Source organism: Python bivittatus, unplaced genomic scaffold (genome assembly GCF_059951505.1).
Source record: "Python bivittatus isolate LINGU-HERP-01145 unplaced genomic scaffold, Pbiv_v1 ctg000020_np1212, whole genome shotgun sequence".
NCBI lineage: Eukaryota > Metazoa > Chordata > Lepidosauria > Squamata > Pythonidae > Python > Python bivittatus.
Genome location: NW_028277030.1, coordinates 121922445 through 121942416, shown reverse-complemented (window position 1 = coordinate 121942416; position 19972 = coordinate 121922445). Strand labels below are relative to the sequence as shown.

At 37.9% G+C, this 19972-nt stretch overlaps 1 protein-coding gene across 2 annotated transcripts in view; it reads left to right on the top strand.

The window, feature by feature from the left end:
* Positions 1 to 19972, top strand: part of LOC103065299 (two pore channel protein 1-like) — a 29827-nt gene extending 9855 nt beyond the window's left edge. For both annotated transcript variants that reach the window (XM_007424431.4, XM_088148561.1), the window contains exons 5-19: positions 415 to 531; positions 1931 to 2049; positions 2204 to 2305; positions 3430 to 3556; positions 4247 to 4448; positions 5641 to 5785; positions 5978 to 6163; positions 8333 to 8397; positions 9287 to 9374; positions 9811 to 9880; positions 11670 to 11889; positions 12279 to 12369; positions 13981 to 14094; positions 15449 to 15573; positions 16550 to 19972. In XM_007424431.4, the coding sequence (XP_007424493.2) occupies positions 415 to 531; positions 1931 to 2049; positions 2204 to 2305; positions 3430 to 3556; positions 4247 to 4448; positions 5641 to 5785; positions 5978 to 6163; positions 8333 to 8397; positions 9287 to 9374; positions 9811 to 9880; positions 11670 to 11889; positions 12279 to 12369; positions 13981 to 14094; positions 15449 to 15573; positions 16550 to 16695 (1917 nt within the window). In that variant the 3' untranslated portion in view covers positions 16696 to 19972. The remainder of the gene's footprint in view (positions 1 to 414; positions 532 to 1930; positions 2050 to 2203; positions 2306 to 3429; positions 3557 to 4246; positions 4449 to 5640; positions 5786 to 5977; positions 6164 to 8332; positions 8398 to 9286; positions 9375 to 9810; positions 9881 to 11669; positions 11890 to 12278; positions 12370 to 13980; positions 14095 to 15448; positions 15574 to 16549) is intronic.

The following is a 19972-nucleotide window of genomic DNA, read 5'->3' as shown; positions in this document are numbered from 1 at the left end:
ATGTAGAGAATCATTGGTACATTCTGCTCATTCTGGATTCCAGATTCTGTACCTAAACTAACTTACAGTCCTTATCTCACTCTATTTTCCCATGTTTCTAAATCAGAAGACTTAAAAGTGACAATCTAATTCTGAGTCTGAATACCAATGAATGAAACGTTGACTCTCTTTTCCTACACTATGCTCTCTTTGTGGATGCCAGTACAAATCTCTGATGTATGAGACCCAGATGTATAATTTTTTGAGGTCAGATTCTTGACTCTAGCATGCTAATATCTTGTGTGTGAAATCTAAATGCTTGCATAATTTTATCTTCAGCTTGTTGGAAAAGAGACCCCTACCTATCTCTGAGTGTTTATTTAAACATGATTGCTTAAATATAAGTGGCTTTTTTCTTTTCCTTCCAAATCCTAGATGACATTGATTGACCTAATTATCTATGGCACTCTTAGAGCCTTGAACATTCATGGTGTTCGGTGGTCCAGGCCAATGAGACCCATCTTCTTAATAAACTTTGCAGAGAGTCGTCAGGTAGGAAACTAGGGTGGGTATTTCCATGTTTGGCAGTCCTAAATATGGTTAGTAGATAAATAATGCTGTTGCTGTGGTTATGTGTATGCACTTTAGAGGATATTTCCATTTCTCTTTGAAAATTTTTTCTTCCTCTCTCTCTTTTCTGTCCAAATAGACAGGCTTAACCTGGCCTAACTTTGGGAAAGCTGAAGCATGAAGTAAGATATTGTTGAGCCTCCAAAAGCCAAGAACATGCTGGCCTGGCTTGTGGAGGGTATTGGGAAGTCTGCATGTGGGGATGGTAGTGGCTAATTTGAAGAGGTCTAGAACAGTATTGAGGTGGAAGCTACAGAAAATGCAAGTCCTGTTCCCCTATGCATCATTCTTGTGTTTCTTTTAGTTAAAACATAGATTGAAAAATTGTACTTTCCCCAGGAAGGACAAGTGGGGAAAAATTGCATGTCAGCTGTACCTGACATATAATGGAACAGGAAGTATGACTTCTCTATGTTGTTTGTTCCTTCTGTATTTGAAACTGCTCTGAGCATGAAGCTTAGTTGTGAAGTACCTGAAATGTGATGCTCAAAATGCCCATCTCCATGGCAACATCGTCCTCTCTGGTTTAATGCAAAACTGAAGTCTGCCTTATAAAGCTGCATCCATATTTTCAGTTGACATATGATAGATTTCACCATAGATTTCACCAACTCATCCTGCCTCCTGGTGTCTCTGCAGATGCCTATAGCAGAGAGGTCTATGTGCTTATAAGTGCCGAATGTATGAAGGCTCTCCTCTATAGATACAATAATTGTAAGAGTGCAATTTTTGTAGAGAATTTGGAAACTAAAGAAGCTTAATTATTAGCTGTTACAGAACACTGAAATGGGTTCAAGGCTTGTTGTTGCTACTTTAAAAAAAAATTCTACTTATATATGTATGCATACAATCAGAGCCAAATTAATTAAGCTGCTGGTATCAACCATTACAGCTGCTTTGGTTTTAAGTGTATAGACGAAACAAGGATTCAGAACTTGCTGTGTCCTCAGCCAGTAGGTATGGTGGAGAGTTGACTTGTCCTGAAGAGGCTTCTGTTTGTATAGATGGGAGGTTCCTTTGCATGGCATAAAGTGAATGTGACCTGCTAAACTAGTCTTGAAGGTTGATTGATTTTTGCAGTGTGGTTCTAGTGATCCCTTAGAAAAACAGTTCCAAGGATTTGGGGAATGGCACCTCATCCCATTCATTTCCTGGAATATAAAACCTCTCAACTGTCTGAAAAATCTCAACTTTGGAGATAGGGACTGGTTGCTGGATCATTCCTTCAGGTTAAAATAGAGATATCTTGCAGCTGGATCTAACTCTATAGGCAAAGGTTATCACACAAGTAATAGTGGAACACAGATGCTCTTTTTGGCAGATCCGGCGAGCATTTCGAAGCATCCGGAACACTCTGCCTGAGATCACCTATGTCTTTCTGCTGTTCATGTTCAGTGTTCTGATGTTTTCTCTCATGGCTCTGAAGCTGTTTGGAGACAGGTACGGGTGCTCAGGTTAGCATCAGTGCAATTGCTTTTGGGAAGGGGTGGGTGGGAGGTATTCTCCTAAATAATAGCTCAAGCAGCTTGCCTTAATTTCTCCTGTGTCTTTGCAATCCCTCATTTTTTAAATACATGATTGTTTTTGTTTGAAGGAATTTGAAGACCCTGGAAGGCTTGCCATATTTTACAAATTATCTTGAAGTTGTATTTGATATGTACGTGCTGGTGACCACAGCAAATAGCCCAGACATCATGTAGGTAATTCTACTCTCTTCAGACCTGAAGTGGTTGTTAAGTTGTGGTGATGTGCAGTTATTCATTGCCCTTCCCCTGCCATTTTCAGAGTGAAACAGTCCTAATCTGAATCCTCAGCTCATACTGGAGGATGGGGAGCTGAGATAAACATGTAATGAATGTGAAGATTATACAGGGCTAAATTGCTTCTTCCAGGCTCCCTGCATTTCATTTGGAAATTAGATAGAGGAAATATTTTGGCTCAGAAAGGGTGGTCACTGAGAGGAAGAATTAGTTACCTAGGCAACTTCTGGAACCGTATTATAGATATTTACCTCCTCTGGGGAGTAGATATATGACTATTGCATCAGTTTTGTGCAGTAGCTATGACTATAGATGGACCTCTATTCATGGGGTTTATGTTCCAGCATATAACTATGGATACCAAAATCACAGATAACAAGTCCTTGAGCCTTTGGGAATTGAAATATTAGGTTAAGGAGCACTGGAAAATTACCAAAACTGTAAGCAAAGATAAGAATATTGTAGCATGGCCATCTCAGATCTTCTTTTTCCCATTCCATTTTATTTAAAGTAAACAGTAAACAAAGACTAAAGAAATACTGTGAAGGAAGTAACATACTGGAACAGGATGACTGTGTAAAGTCAGAAGATGCAGATTGCTTGGATATCAGGGATAGAGGCTAGCTGTGGACTTCTGCACATGCTCAAAATAGCAAACAGATCAGAACTATGCATCAAAAACCATGGATACATGACACTCTTGACTACAGACAACAATTTCTCAGCTATAGTTATCAACAAAACCATGGACATCCACCTGTATAGTGATATGTGTATGGTTGGGTTCAAATCATGGTTTAGCTCTAGCTTAAATCAGCCACAATTGTCTGGGTTTATTTATCCCACTAAGCAATGAACCACAATGGCTAGATTTACATGTCATGCTATAAAACTAAATAAATCCCATTAAAAAGCCCAGGTGATTCTGTGATCCCATTCAAGGTATGGGAAAAATGCTTTCAGCATTCTCATCCATTGCCACCCATCCACTTGCTTCTCTGGAAACCACTAGGGCCTTCTTCTTAATATATTTAATGCACATTTTCTTTCTTCCTTATAGGATGCCGGCTTATGACTTCAGCTGGTGGTACAGTTTATTTTTCATAATCTATGTTATAATCAACACCTACATTTTCATGTCAGTCTTTTTAGCAGTTGTGTACAACAACTACAGGAAACACCTAAAGGTAAACTCTGCATCGGGGTAGCCCCTGCCCTTAAGCCTGTTTGCTGAGCTCACATCCAGAACTTCCCCAGTTTACACCACTGAAATGTGGCATCAAAACAGCAACATCTGGCAATGTCTCTTGGGGAGTGGGGCAGGGAAATGAGGCACAAAATAGGTGTGTTAAGCCTGTGATAGATTTAATGCCCCTATTTTTTAGCCTCTCAACATTTCACAAAAAGATGCTGAACATTTCACTCTTGTCCTCTCCACTACAATTGCTGTATCACAATTATAGGCCTTGAAAGCCACTTTTAAAGCATTATCCCAGCCACAAAAATGTTGTCCACCCCACCTTAGCTGTGGACTGTTTGGAGTGTTGGTCTGTTTCAGAGTTTTCTCTAATTTTTTAAAAAATGTACTTTTGCAAATCTTTAGTGCTCCAAGTCTGCTGATTTTTCCCTCTTATATGTGGGTGATGTTGTTTAGCAACTGGAGTCAACACTCACAGCTTGCATATCTGAAATAGAGATATTAGTTGCCTTCCATTAGGGACAGAAAAAAATCTGTCTTGGTTGCAGAGATTTTGCAAGAAGTGGGTATAGTGGATTCCCTATAGGATATTGTCCCTGAGTTTCAAAGCTGACCGCTGAGCTTCCCTATAACCTCGAGTTACAACTTTTCTTCCTTAACAGTTATTTGTGTTTTCCAGAATGAGATCCGCAAGCTTGTTTACATGAAACGTCACAAAATGATAGAAGCCTTCAACCTTCTGAAAGTCAAAGAAAGAGATGAATTTGTTGTCCAAGAAGATCAGTGGAAGAGTCTGGTAAAAATGGTGGCACCTCATATCAGTGCATCCCATCGAGAACTCCTTTTAAGGATATCTGATGAAGAACAGAAGGGCTACGTGGGTGAGTATCAGCTAAAGATGCTTTGAAGACATTAGTTGCTTCAGATTCTGATGCAAGCTGATCAGATCTGCCCTTTGAATCCATGTGCCTCTAAACATTATGGAGGAGGCAAAAAAGCATATCACCATTATTGTGCATACTTATTCCAAGATATGCTGTATCTTTGGTCTTCAGGAGCAAACCCTGCCTTGGTGAAATTTAAAAAGAAAAAAAAGGAAGATCCAGTTATAGACTGCTTTTAATATAAGTCTTTGATTTTACTTAAAGCCCTACTTATCCTATATATTAAAGGGGAAAAAAACCTAACCATATTTGGACTCAGCCCTAGTTATTACTTCTTTATGATTTGATGGGAATAAATGAAGACAAGATGAGATCAAGTTGTATCCTGAATTCTCTCTTGCACACTTGTGTTGAAAAGTGGTTGAATGCATATGTTAAATCAGATCTACCTATCCCAAGATCATCTTTCCCCTTTGAGTTGTTTCCCACAAAAGAAAAATGGATGACGAGTAGAGAGTATGTTACACAGTAGACCAGTGTTTCTGAACCTTGGGAACTTTAAGATATGTGGACTTCAACTCCCAGAATTTCCCAGCCACCCATGGTGGCTGGGGAGTTCTGAGAATTGAAGTCCACACTTCTCAAAGTTCCCAAGGTTCAGAAACACTGCAGTAGGCCAATGAAAAGTTTATCTTCCACTTGTAATACTTTCTGGCACTGTGTTCTGGTTTAAAAAGTTAAAAGTAGAAATGATCTGATTCACATTTTTTAATGGGGTCAGGATTACCTTCATAGAATCTGGGTGATTCATTCCATGCACATTCTGTAAAACACATAGTTAAACTATTGCAAACTATCATTGTCTCTCATGCACACAGTATGCACGCTCATCAGTGTCTGTGCCAAACTATGATGATGTCAAACTGATGACATCATTGCACAAAAACCGCAATGGTGTACTGGTGCTGTGACATGTGATGCAAATGTGTAAGTTGTGGGATCTGCATGATGATGTCAACACACATCTGTTCTCCTTTTCCCCTTGCTCCACCTGTGGGTGCATATCCTACTGTATATGAGCAAATGCAGATTGTTGCTATTCTTGATTTCACGCTGTGATCATTTTAATAGAAAGTTTTGATTAGGGCTGCTTCTAAATTAGATGCTTTCACTGTTTTGTATATGACAGATAAAAAATCCTTTGTACGTCTGGCTGATCTTTTGAATATAGAGGTGATCACATTGAAGGCCCACATCCACCCTTTAGACATCTGGTTTCCCCAGGTGTATAACTCTGCTCCCAGCCTGTTTTTACGCAGAATGATCCAGCACAGGTATGTCTGTATGACTCGCCTTATTCAGGAAATGACTTGTAATGGTCCCAGTATAATATTTCTACTTGTCCATATGGCTCTTCTGGGTGGCACATAATCTAGCAGCTGCTTTAAGATTCAAAATGTACTTTATGAAATATAAACTCTTGGTAGGCAATATACCAAATCGATCTCTATTTCATTTTCCTGCAGAGCATTCATTTGGATGTATGATATTATCATACTAATTAATGCAATCTTCATTGCACTGGATGAGAAGAATCCATATATTTCCTATGCAGAGTGGGTGTTCCTATGTTTGTATATAATTGAAATACTCCTGAAATTGTATGTCTTTGAACCCAGGACTTTTTTTGCAAGAAACCAATTCTGGAACTGGTAAGTAATCCTTAGCCTTGGTCTTTTTATGGTGAGCAAACCAGTTCCACCTTCTTTACATCCATTCACTGGAGAACCTTTCACATGAAAGCTTATTAGAATGAATTGTTTCTTTGATGTTATTCTGAGATGTGTTGACTTTATCAGAGTTTTCTTGGACATTTGTTATACTGGTCAGAGTCAATTTTGTTGCCCATAAAGATTCAATCTTCAAAAGCTTTTTTATTTAGCATGACAATTAAAATGATGTTCAGGAATAATGTTATAACTAAGATATATCCAGAAACATTTAGATAATTTAAATTCTTCTTAGGGGGGGAAATAATTATCATTAAAAAAAACTTGTGCCAAATGTGGGTCATGGGAAAAAACCCTAAAATCTGTATTGAGGCCATCTGAATGTCTTATAAAACAGTTGCAAGCTTTCAGGTTTCCAGGAACGACTTCCTAATGAAAAAGTATTGGAAATTAAAAACTTTACAACTATTTCAAATGCTTTTTGAGGCTGTATAAAGATTATTGCCTCAAAATGAATTTACCATGGAAATGCATCTACATCAGTGAACTACATCTTTTTGGACTTGCATAATAACCTTTCAGGGATTTCCTGTGCAATACTGTTCCTCCCCATCTTCATTTCAAGGAGACTAAAGCAATGCTTGAGAGCCAGTTTGGTGTAATGGTTAAAGGAACTGTGCTGGAAACAAGGAAACCATGCATTCTTGTCCTACCTTAGGCCCAAAGCTGGCTGGGTAATTTTGGGCTGGTCATTCTTTCTCAGCCCTGGGAAAAATAAGGCAATGGCAAACCACTTCTGAAAAGGTCACCAAGAAAACTCAAAGTCAAATGTTTCAAAGACTTAAAGACACCAAAAAAAGCGCCATGTTTAAATGGAGGATTTAATACTGACAGCATGCCACTTGTTACCCAAACTCGATTTTGGCAAAATTATGGCCTTCCCCTGTTTCATTTTGGAATCTATTTCTTTAAATGACTGTATTGTCATTTAAGTTTAATCCATGTAAGGCAACCAGGGAACAATTCTTCTCCAGTCTCTAACATCTAGGGGGGAAAAGTGCACTCCCTATGAAACTTAAATATATTATTTAGTACAAGTAGCAATAACAATTACAAAGTCCATCCTTTTCTGGGCTGCAGAATTCAAGATGACCAAGAGATTAAACAACAGACACTGAAAAATCACTTGCCATTTAGTGATTGGATTGGATTGTTGGAGCCCAGATCTGGTATACCTCCAGATCAGAACTTCCAAAATTCTCCACTAGCGTGAGATCTACAGTTCATTTCCAGTCTATTACCTTAATTAAGTTTTCAGCTTATAATTCTAATAGTTGTAAACTAACATGATTGGCAGGTTCAAACTGGGTAAGCTTGGATTTAGCTAACATGTTTCAGTCTCTTCTTCTTTTTAAATAATCTACAAACTAAACTCAGTTCTCCAAAATCAGCCAAATGGCAATGTGTAGTAAACACACATTTGTGCAACCAAGTTGCCAGAACTGCTAAATACTGCTATAGAAGTATCGATGTTCTACAAGTTACCATTTTTTAAAATATATTTAGTTACCTGAACAGTAGGCTGGGATGTTGTCCAGCCCAGAATTACAGGTGGAACAAAGAGCCCAAATGTTTAATGAATATACATCATTGGAACTATTGTGAAGGATAACAGTTTAGCTGTTTTACATTCCAAGTTTGGATTGTTCTAACAGAAATTGGCATTTAAGAAATATTGGACATTTTAGTGTCATAGTAGAAAAACATTGAAGAGCCAGAATGAACTTTCTACAAGAAAGAGGGAAGCTCTCCAGTTCATACATTCTTGCCCTTATATTGGATTATTTTGGTATAACACAGTCTTTGTCTTATTTGAGAAATGGTACGTAGGTTTAATAATATAAATGTATTTCAGATATGCTTCAGAAATGTCTCCTTTAGGCCCTCCTAGAAAATTATGTTAAAAAGTCTATTAAAATCAGTGCCTGCTCTGTTTACTGATTAATGGAAGATCTGACTGGGCACTTAATCCTTGTCTTACACAAAAGATTTCAAAATATGGACACATTTTTTAAAAAAATGGATCAGTACTTGGGAGGAGAAAGAGGAAGAACACACTGTTTTGATAGGCCACCTTTCCATCTTTCCTAGGTTTGATACTTCAATCATTATTGCTGCCTTGATTGCAACAGTATTGAACACTGCACTTAAATCAGGTATTTTACATATATATGACTTTGTACTTCTTGTATGGAAAAATTAAAGTAATGCACTTTCCCCATTTTTAGTAGAGATCTGTTGAGATTTTTAGTCAAATAAGAGACAGATGAGAAAAACAGTGCAACTCCAAAACTGCAGATTTTGGGGGAAGCTCACATGAGTTACATTCAGTCACAATACTGAATCAGGTTCCAGTATTACAAGAACAAATATAGTTTCCACTGTCCATACCTTGGATGTTGTTCTCTTTCTCCCTGTTCAGGCCCTTCCTGGAGCAAACATGAGGAGGAATTTGGAAACTCTCTGTTTTCTGGCAAATTTCTCCTCATGTTTGCTCTAGTTTCATGTTTTGTCTGAGCTTTAGTCTTTACCATTAACTACCATTAGCTTGTTTCACTAAATTAAACTTGAGATAAATCACAGGTGATTGATTTCAGACAACACTGAAGCTGTAGTTAAAAAATATTAGTTCAAGCTACTCACAGCTGAAGAGCAAGGATAGGGACATGCTGTGTCTCATTCTTGTGGCATTGAACTGTGATGTAATTGTTGCATCTAAACTGAGTTTAGGCCAAGTGCCCAGTTCCATAAACTAGTTTAACAGGGTAATATAGTTCAACTTCTTAGGATGGTTTTCTGCCAGTCAATTTAAGCAGAGTATCCAGAAATGAACTGCGTGGATATTTAACTATGGCCTCAAGTTCAGGCATAGAAATACAAGTAACATGTCAAAATCAGTGGCTCATTCAGGAAAATACAGACATTTTAATGGAAGATGAAGTGCTGTTGATCTGTGTGAAGTAGATAGCTAAAGCTAATGGCGAGGATAAGAGCGCAGTTTTTTATTACTGTTTAAACTAATTGGCACATTTCTTTTTTCCCTAGTAACTGCATACAATAGCCAGCAAATACTGGACATTGTGTTTATCCTACGAGTTCTTAGGCTCATAAGAATTATTGACAGCATCCAAAGGTAAAATGCTTTTTAGAAGAACTCAGTCCTGTATAATTGCAGATTGGAACAGGTAGGGTCCAGTTGAATATGAATAATCTGATATAGCCTTCTCCATCCTGATTATTTACAGATGTGTTGGACTGTGACTCTTAGCCATCAATAAGCATTATGGCTGGGGATAAGAGAGTTGCAGTCTAATACAACTATATAATATGAGGCCAGAGAAGGATGATTTAGTAAGTGACTCGTTGTTAGAACACAGTTGAATGATGAAGGGCAGCAGATGGCTAAATCTGTAGTAAAGGAATGAAAGCACCTATGTGGATAAAGTGGTTGAAAAACCAATGCCCTCTGCTGAGTGAAAGTTCCTTCTTTTTCACTGAATTGGTTAATAGTGGCTAAAAAAAATCTTACCCTTTCTTCCATGGTGTTTTTATGCAGTATTTCCTTCCAGGTTCCGTGTCATTATGAATACACTAATAAACATTGTACCTACAATGCTAACCTTTGGAGCATTAGTTCTGGTAAGCAGCACATAATTTTGAACTTTACCTTGCTTCTTCCATATAAATAAAGGCATTGTGAATTGAGAAGGAACCTTAGTTTAGTGGCAGAGTTCATGCAATCCATGCAGAATGTTCTAGGTTCAATCCCCAACATTTCCCATTTAAAGAAGGATCTGCAGCAAATTATGGCGAAAGATCTTTTTCTTCCTACGTAGCAGTCACCAGTCAAAGTACTTGATTAGACAAGGAAATATTCTCAGTAATAGGCAACTTCTGTGTATCTTTGTTACTTGATTATATCAAATGTCAGATGAACTGTGACAAGTGTTGGCTTATATCTGCTTGAGTCAACCATAGTTCAATCTGCAGCATGACTCATTTTTAATAATACTGGCTCATGTCCTGTAGACTAAAGGTCAGTTTTTTTAAATTGTTATATATTGTCCTTGTAGCTCTTCAGGATCCTTTAGTCAGATGCTGTTCTTGGCTCTGTTCAAAGATATGGAGATTAAACCTAATGTTTCCTGCATGCCAGTAGCTTGCTCTGCCATGGAGGCATGACTCCTTTTGAATATCCTCATGATTATGTTTGATTTACAGGAAATTGAGCTGAACAAGATTCTTTTTAGTAGTATTGATGGGGAAGAAAAGATGCTCCACTTTTGAGCTGAAGTTGAAACAGTATTTATACTTACCTAGGAGTGCTTGATCACAGAGAGACTGATTGCTGAGTAATGTGCATAGGATCATGCTGGAAGAGTAGTTCCCCTTTTAAGCTAAAGTCAGTTCTTTTAGTTCCATCTTAACATGCCAGAAGAAACATTATGAAGGCTCTTGTACTAAACTTGGGAGTAACTTCATAATTATGGCTGAAAATCATACTTTGTTTACCATGTGTGTAAGAACTTCATCTGAAAAACACTTTTGAGACCTAATGGAAGAAGAGCTATATTAAACTGAGTTTGCAGTCATCATAACCATGGTTTGTTTAACTGTAGCTTGCTGAATAAAACAATTGGTTGGTTTCATAAAGCATACTAAGCCATAATTTAAGCCATTATTGACAAACCTTAATGACTGGGTCACACAACATGCTAAGCCAAAACCAAACTCACTAAATTGTGTTGTGCAGTGTTGTGTGAAATCAGACTTAGTTTAATCCCCATATTAAGTGACATCTCTATGTCCCACTAAAATTTGCTCTGGAGGATTCTTAGATCTACCAGAACAGTGGAAGTTGTGGTGCTAGAATCAGAGAGGGTGCACTCAGCATAAGATCACAGCCTTAACACACACACACACACACACACACACACACACATACGTGCGCGCAAGCTGAAGGTCCTGCAAGGAGATAAGAGAGAGGATCCAATCATGCATATTCTAACAAATTTCTTGAAGAAACCTATCCATAGTAAGTGGAGTGAATGACATCTTCATTGGAAAACTAAATGTGGTTTCAGGCTGTTTTGTTTGGAAGTCTGCCCATTTACCCAAGGAAAAAATAAAGACAAGCAGAAATGCAGGGCGCATTCTGATGGGGAGGTTAGAAGGGGTGATTGGGGACATTCTAATATATTGGTCTCTGTGACTATTCATAATCAAGTTCTGGATGTGAATTCTTGTTTTGCAAGAGTGCCCATGACATGCGCTCTCAAAGTCCAGATGTGTCCCCACCCCAAAAATGTCAGTGACAATGATAAAGAGCAATGATCAAATACCTTTCCTGCTCAGTACATTTTGCCTTTAATGTCAACTTATAAGCTAGTATATAATACAAACATGTAGGTGTCCTCTTTTCCATTAGGTGGTATATTACGTGTTTTCCATAATTGGGATGGAAATCTTCCATGGGAAAGTCCAATTCTTTGCTGGGAACATCTCTTCACCACAAGCCATGTACTGTGGAAATCCTGCTTTGAATGGAACTACATTCGCACGAGCCAAATATTGCAGAAATAATTTCAATGACATTGTGTCTTCTTTTGTTGTCCTTATGGAATTAACTATTGTCAACCAATGGCATGATATCCTTTATAGGCAGTCATTGCAAAACATAGCTAGAATGTTTGGCAAAAAGGATATATATCTGTACATGTAGGTATGTGTGTGTCTTTTCTTTTGAGCTCTCCCTGGTATTCCCAGCTTTTTATTATAAGGCAGCTTTTGAAGATACTAGGCTCCAGCAGAAGCTTGTGATAAAGCTCAGAGGGCTGCTTTCACAGAAAGAGTTTGAAAGTTGTTGTTAGAGAAGAGGATAATGAAAGGCATTCAGAATCATTGTTTGATCATCGCTTATCCTGTGAGAATGTAGTTTCTCTAGAAGTAGGCTTTTGATCAAAAGAAGCCTTGATAGATTTATAAAACTATGAAATGTACATAGTGGCTACTTGTGTTATTGTCCTTAATATTGTACTCCTTGCTAATGGATTTGCCCTTGTGACTCATGAGATTGCGAAGCTGTTTTTCATCATCTTTCACATCGTTGTGGTTATTATGATTATTAAGTAAGTCTACCTCTCTCTTCATAGTCATAAAGCTTGATCTTTGCGTGTGTATTTTTCAGAAATTTTAAATTGTATTTCTTTATTGAATGTATAGACCACCCAAATTTGTCACAACTATATGTTACGTACTTACAGGGAAGCCACCTGCATTCTTCTAAAAACAAGCTATTGTTTCCCTGGAGAGATTCTTGTCCATTTTCACAGTGTGCCTTCAAGTATTGAAGCTCTGGGTCTATGTTTATAGCTACCTGGAAGTAAATATGTTATCTGGTTAACTAACAAGCAGAGGTAGGAAGTGTGGTCATGAGAGCATTAGTTAGTAGAATGGTATTTGGAGAAAAGAAGCCAATGTATTTGGGAAGGCACAGAATCTTGATCTAAGTTTCTACCTCCCAAATTCAAATACAGCCATAGGTAAATGTTGCATTGTCTGTTATAGCCATCAACAAATTTCCTTCCATATTAGGTCATGACCTTTGATACAAAAAATTTCTTCCAAAACTCTGTTCGATTAGAGGAATGGAGGAAACAATATTCTTTTTATGATGCACCATTGATGTTAGTACTCAGGAGAGTTATTCCTATCCATTCCTATCTGCCAGTTTTCTGGTTGCCAAAAAAGAATAAACCTGTATGTAAATTTTGCACTTTGACCCAGTCACATAATTTTTTATTTTCCATATTTTGACTGTGCCTTCTTGTAAAGAATTGAGAAGTTATATGGAGGTTGTTATACAGTGACTAATTCTATAAAAGAAAACCTGACTAAATGTAGGGAAGCTTGCTTCTGAGTAGGCATAGATAAGGCTTTGCAACCCTAGTCTCCCATTCTCATCCACTTTGAGGGCTGGCCAGATTTTAGCAGGCCATGCTAATCCTGATATTAATTATTTATTAAACTTGTATGCTGCCCGTCTCTCAATGACTCTGAGCAGCTCAACAACTTCAACAGGCAATGCCTTTCAGGATCTCTGACAGAAAAGAACCATCACTTGTTCCTGCTCCTTTTGAGTAAGGATGCTGGAGACTAAATCTCACATTATTTTTATGCAAAGTGTGTGCTTTCCTATTGAGGAATCAAGGAATTTATTTGCAAAAAAAATTATCCCTGGCAACTGTAATTACATGATGGCACAAACAATAGCACCCGTCAGACAATGCCGGCGTAGATAGACTAATGGTATAAAACAGTACCTATGTATCTAACTGTTAACATTGTTTTTATTTAAGCTGAAAATTTAGCTCTGTTATTCAGAAAAAGCACCATCAGTTTCTGTTCAGTTAAATCTGCTTGTGAAGTAGTAGCAAACATGTGGCCTGTTCTAGATAAAGGAGCTAAATTTTGACTTATAATACTGATGGATTAATATGAATAAGAGTAGGCTTGGATATCAAGAAATATCCAAGCCTTCCTCAGCCTAATAGCTCCATATGTTCTGGAGCCTGTGGCCATATAAGCTGGAAAACAGCAGGTTGGAGAATCCTGCATTTTTGTCCAGTGATCATTCATTTCCATGCTAACTGCCTCATAAAGAAATTATATCAAACTAGGGAGATATTGATTCATGATATCTGAAATGCAGAGTGCCATGTGACATGTTTGATTTCCAGCATCTTTGTAGCATTCATTTTGGAAGCTTTCTTTGTGGAGTATTCTCTTGAGAAGAGTGAAGTTGAAACTGCAATTGAGAAGAAGATCCAAGAACTTGGTATAGGGGTACAAGAGTAAGTAAATCAAAAATACTTTTCCCCCCATCCTGTTGCCCAAAGCAGATGATTTATGAAGAAGCCTTGGTAGAATTTTTGCAATCTGTAAATGTTTACTGTGGGCCCAGCCACTTGTCCCATCTCATTATCAAAAATGTTCTCATTAACGCTCTGCGGTATTTAAAACAATGCTTTTTTTTATTGTTATGGCTGCTGTTTCATAAGAGGAGTTTATTGGTTCAAACTAAGGCTTTTCTAATCTAGCATTCTATTCCCACAACGGGCAGCTAGTTTACTAAAAGATGTTCACTAGCTCGACATCAGTACAATTACCCTGCACTAATCTTAAAGACCAAGCATGCTGCAAAATATAGGACTACCAGATCCTGGCTGCAAACATTACAAATGACCACTAGATGGCAACAGAAGACACTGCAATTCTTGCTGTTTGCTGCCACTTAAGGGTTTCCTTGAATTTTAGCAGCCAAGAACTGATAGCCTTAGCAAAATGGCTGGTGGAGGCCGTGGAGGCTAAATTACATTACGAAAGTCTTTGGGTTTGGAAAATCTCTTATCTGCCTGTGGCATGGACCTGGCTTCAGGTAGAGTAGCAGTTTCCCTGCAGGGCCAGGTATGCTGCTTGAGTATATAGTGCTGGATATAGTGCTTTCTATAAAAATACAGATGTCAGCCGATAGTCCTAAGCCTTGTTTTTTTAAAAACCAGGTAGTTTACCAGCTAAGGCCTGACCTAGAAACAGCAGTCTCCCAACAAATAACATACTTTACTTTGGATTATTCTATACTAATCAGGATTATCAACTCTATCTGGGTGGTTTTTTAGACTATCTAGGAAGCTAAGTTGGTACAGAATATGGCAGCAAAATTCTTTGTAAGCTCTGTGTGTTCATTTCTTGTTAAATGACCTTGGTTCACACATACTAAACCATAGTCTGCTTGGCTACTGTTTTATGGAATAAACCTCAACTTCTTGTATTCATAACATGCTTATAGTCATAAGCTATATAAGTTTATTTTTAAAATGGCTGGGTTTATGTAATGTACTTAGCCAAACCCAAACAAACAATATTATGGTTTACTGCATTTTGTGAGTACAGCCTTATTTTAAATGGCCCTTGGCATAAGACTTTAGTAGAAGCCATGATGATGTCACATACATGACATAATCACACAATTACATCATTTGTGTTATGTCGGCATGACACATATAATATTCTCCTCCCCTACTTGTTTGTCTTCTGTATAGACATCCATGACCCATGGGTAGAGAGAACTTGGAATCAAAGAGACACTTTTGAAAAGGTTGTTGTGTATGTGTATATGTGTGTTAAATAGGTGGGTTTTGTTTTTAGGGATGACCTTTTTGATGGTAGATTGATAGACAACCTTGAAACCGGTGAAAATGACCTTGGAGGTGAAGAGGGAATAGCAGTGAAGAAGAAATCTAAAGGATTGATGTTTAAAATTGCATCCAGAAGTGAGTGCACTGTCAGGGAACTTGTGCTGATTGTAGCGTTGATGGGCATGGAGAAATAATAACTATTGTTAGGAGTAAATCATCATGTTGTGAACATTGTAATACGTTATGGGCCAAAGGGGAAAAAACAAATCTTTTTTCCTAGCTTGCAGTCCTCCAGACATTTTGGAAAATTCCCATAATTCTTAGTCAGTTCAGCCAAGAGCCTTGATTGTTGAGAATCTGGGGAATTTCTAGAGGAGAAAAAGCTGGAAAAGGCCTATGTAAGTGATGTCAAATTTCCACTGTATAGCTTCCCTATTTGCTTCTTTTTAAAATAGAGGACAAGGTAGTATTTTGTTATGTTGGCCTGCAACTCTCCCCACCCCCTTGCTTTATGGTAAATTTCTTAGAGATTTAAATAGTAAACTTTAATACAGCCATGAACAACTTTGATTCTACTCACACTTATCTCCAAAGAAGCAATTTCACTTATGCATAGATTGATGCGTTTTTTGTGGCTATGGCTTTTTCACATTTTCTGCGCTCTTGCGCTTCCTTTTTTTTTTAACCCCAAATTTGAGGTACTTCATTACTACGAAGTAGACAAACTTTAAAACTTAGGTTTAGCGTAAGTGGAAATATAGGTTGGAATGTCTACCCAAAAGGAAGAGACCAGAAAGTCTGATCCAGCCAAGCAGAAAATCTGATCCAGACAAAGCAAAACAGCCAACATCCCCTATCTTCTCCAAAACTGTATGGCTATATCCAAGGCTTCCAGAGGTGGATACAAAGATCAATCATAGGCTGTTCTAGTCCACAACTTAGGTATTTATAACATATGCTCTTTGCACAGTCAGCAAAACAAAAATGCACTTCCCACTCATCTTTTGATGCTTAAATCTGTGGGTTATGTCAAGCGGGAATCAGTAGCTTAAGTTTTGATGTGCATCTATACCTGGAGAGGTTCAGCTGATTGATTTGTTTTTGGCCCCAGGATACAGGACTGTGGATGCCTTACTTCAACGCATGTTTGAAGCAGAGATAGCTCCAGAAGAAGAAGGTCTTTCACTTGATGAGATCTTAAATCTTTCTCCAGACGAGACCTACCCAGGGAACCCTACTTTTGACCATGCTGCATAACATGGAGAATGAGTGGAAAACTGCAATCTTTTTAAGTCTCCTTTTATAATAATTCTCTAGCTCACTAGGTACCAGCTTTAGAGCAATCACCAGTCCCTTCTGTTACTTGAAACTAAAAGATCATTGGTGCTCTCTTCAAGTTCTTCCCTCCAATGAATCAAGCATTCCAAGCTTTAATATGTACAGTATAAAAGATGAAATGCAGTATTTTTATAAATGGAAAGCACATTAGATAAGCCTGAGGTATTTTGATTTCTCCTAGATGCTTAACATATTGCTTGAATGCCTAATATTGAAAGATATATTACTGAATGCAGATTTGTCCACTACAATCCAGTTTTTCTTGGCCACGTTATCAAGTAAGATCGGGGAGATATCCAGTAATAAAGGTAGGAGATCAGATGCCACTTACTACTATTCCTCATCCATCCACCTCCCCCCAAAAGAACTTATGTTGTGGTAGGCCAACCATTTCTCTTTTGGCTTTGCTTGTAGATGCTCTCTTCTCTGAAACCCAGCACTTGACTCATAAAAACGCATCCAGGCGTGAATTATTTTACTAGTCAATTTAGTAGTATCTGAATCCTAAATATCAAGCACTCATTCGCATAGTTAAGGGGCTGACGCTGCCCCACCTCTCCTGCCCCTCCCATTGTCTGATGTAAAGTGCCGTTTCCTGCATTCCATTCATCCAGAGAGGGAAGATACTTGATCTGTTTTTTTTTTCCAAACAGATCAGTCTTGAATTTTCCACAACATTCTGAACATTACAGTATAATTCCTGGCTCAAATTGTGTACAGTATCAAAATTCAAATATATGAAAGCGTAATTGTGAGGGTGCATTACAAAAGAAATATGTATTTGTATGTTTAACTTTAAAAGAATCAGATTGAGGCAGAAATTAAATGGAAAAGCTTAACTTAATACATGCATTGTTTAAATGAATCAGAAATGAGTCATTAATTTTTTGCAGATGTATAGTTTATTGTAAGCCACCTTGAGGATGATTCAATTGAAAACCAGGTTATAGTAAAATCTATCATCAGTAGGAACAGTTTTGAGCTTCTACACCTTTACTTGAGTTTCTGGGTGTAATACTCACTAGCAGTAGTTCAACACGTTATGTGCCGGGAGAGGGATAAGTAGCCATTTAATGGCTGGGAGATGCATTTAAAATATCATTGAAACATCTAATGATATTTTGGAAAGAAATTATATGAAGAAGCTCAGGGCTCTCTCTGTCTGTAGGTAACTGAGAGCAGATGGGACCAAATTTGGTGTGGCAGGAGAAGCAACACAAAGATCTTCAAAAATGGCTTCAAAGAAAAAGAATCCACCAATGCCTCCCTATGGGGGAGAGAGGCAGTGGGGGTTGTGGTCTTAAGCCCACTTTCCTCCTCATTTCAGCTAGGTGGAACGGCTATTAAGAGGTTGGAAAGAATTCTAGAAGTCATGCTCTGCATGTTTTCCCTAATGAGTTTTAAATCTAGGAGGCTTATTTGCACCTCCTTTGTTTGCTTTATGTGCACAGACCCACTTCAAAAATCATGGTATCGTATGGCAGGGCTTTCCCCCAGATATTGGCAGTGCAATTCAAGGTTGCCAGGGTGGGAGCATGCAGAAAGAAAAACGCTTTTGGTAGGGATCCCTAATCTGTAAGATACAGATGAAGTCTATTCCATTTCCCTATTAAAGTATGAATCAGAGTACTACAGTGAAATGGAGTTTCTGAATTTTCTCCAACTACAGAATTTTAAAATGTTGCTGTATTGCAACGTTTAGGGAATACAAATATTAATATGCAGATTACCCTTTGATCTAAATGCTAGCCTGGGAGGTAATTGGTTCAGTTTTATCAGAATGAGGGACAAATTATTCTCCAATAGTTAACTCAAAATATAATTTGATACCAATAAATGCAAGCAGTGAATTTATACAATGCATTATTCAAATATAAATAAACATTATGGGAATGCTTACTAGAAATGTGTGTGTTTCTCAATTCTAAGACCCCAAAGCAGCCTTGAACAAAGATATTCCGAGTAACTCCTAGTAACAATGTAAGGAGTGCCATTTCACTTGTGTTCAAGTTCCACTCCCTAACTTCAGCGTATGTGTGCTTTACTCGACAATAGGCTCTATGTTCATTTAGTGCAATTTACTATTAGAACATAGTAATGCACATTCTTTTTGCTGGAGTAGAAAGAAAACTCATTTCCATTCTGGAAAACCTGCGCTTGCCTTTCAATCTAAATTGTTAGGGGTTTGAGCAAATCAGGTCCTTCCTCCCATCGCTAGTTTTGGGGTTTGCCCTCAACTGACAGCATTCTATACCCCTCCAAAAGAATGTAGCAATGCAGTATCTTCCAGACTAACTTCCTATAGCCATTACTAATGGAAGCTTTTTTCCAAAGTATTCAGTGGATGATCCCACTAAAGAGTTTGTTCCCCTGCTATACTTGCTCACAAACTCTTGATTTTTCTCCTTCAGCTTATAGACAGGTAGTTAGTCCTCACGTACTGACTGCAATTAGGACCAGCAACTCTGTCGCTAAGCAGTACAGTCATTAAATGAAATATCACATGACCATACCTGACTTATGTCAGTTCCAGCTGTGGTTGTTCAGTGAATCACCCGCAGTCATTAAGCATGTCATGTGACCACGACTTGCTGGCAGCTTCCTCATTGACTTTGCTTGTCAGAAGCCGACTTGAGGACTGGTCGTAAATCTCCTTTTTCAGTGCCATCATAACTTCAAACGGTCGCTGAATGAGCAGTCGGTAAGTGAGCTACCTGTATATCGGTGGGTCTCTGGAGTTAAACATAGAAGAAAAACTATCTTTGTTTTTGGGGTGGGCTGGGCTCATTTTGCTATTAAAGATAGCATTGTCAAAGGAATTGTGATAAGTAAAAATAAGGAATTGTGATAAAGGGTGTGTTATAACTATAAGACAATTTGGCTTCTGCTTTTATATATTTATGCAAGAAACTTTCTGTTAGTCTAAGAGACTACAACTCCCATCATACTCAACTTGGAAAACCTATCACAGTTGGAGAGCTTCAGACATAGAAAAGTTGGTCCATGGTCAGTACTTAATGGCTAAGTAACAGCTTTAATATAATGTAATTATATTACTTTAACTCAAGATGTGGTATCAGTATTGTTATGCTATTAGATTTGTCTATTACACCCTGATGCCTTCTGTTATTTGCTATTATTCTACTCTGTTTTACCTGAAAAATTAAAATCAATGGCTGGACAATTTTCCTTTGAA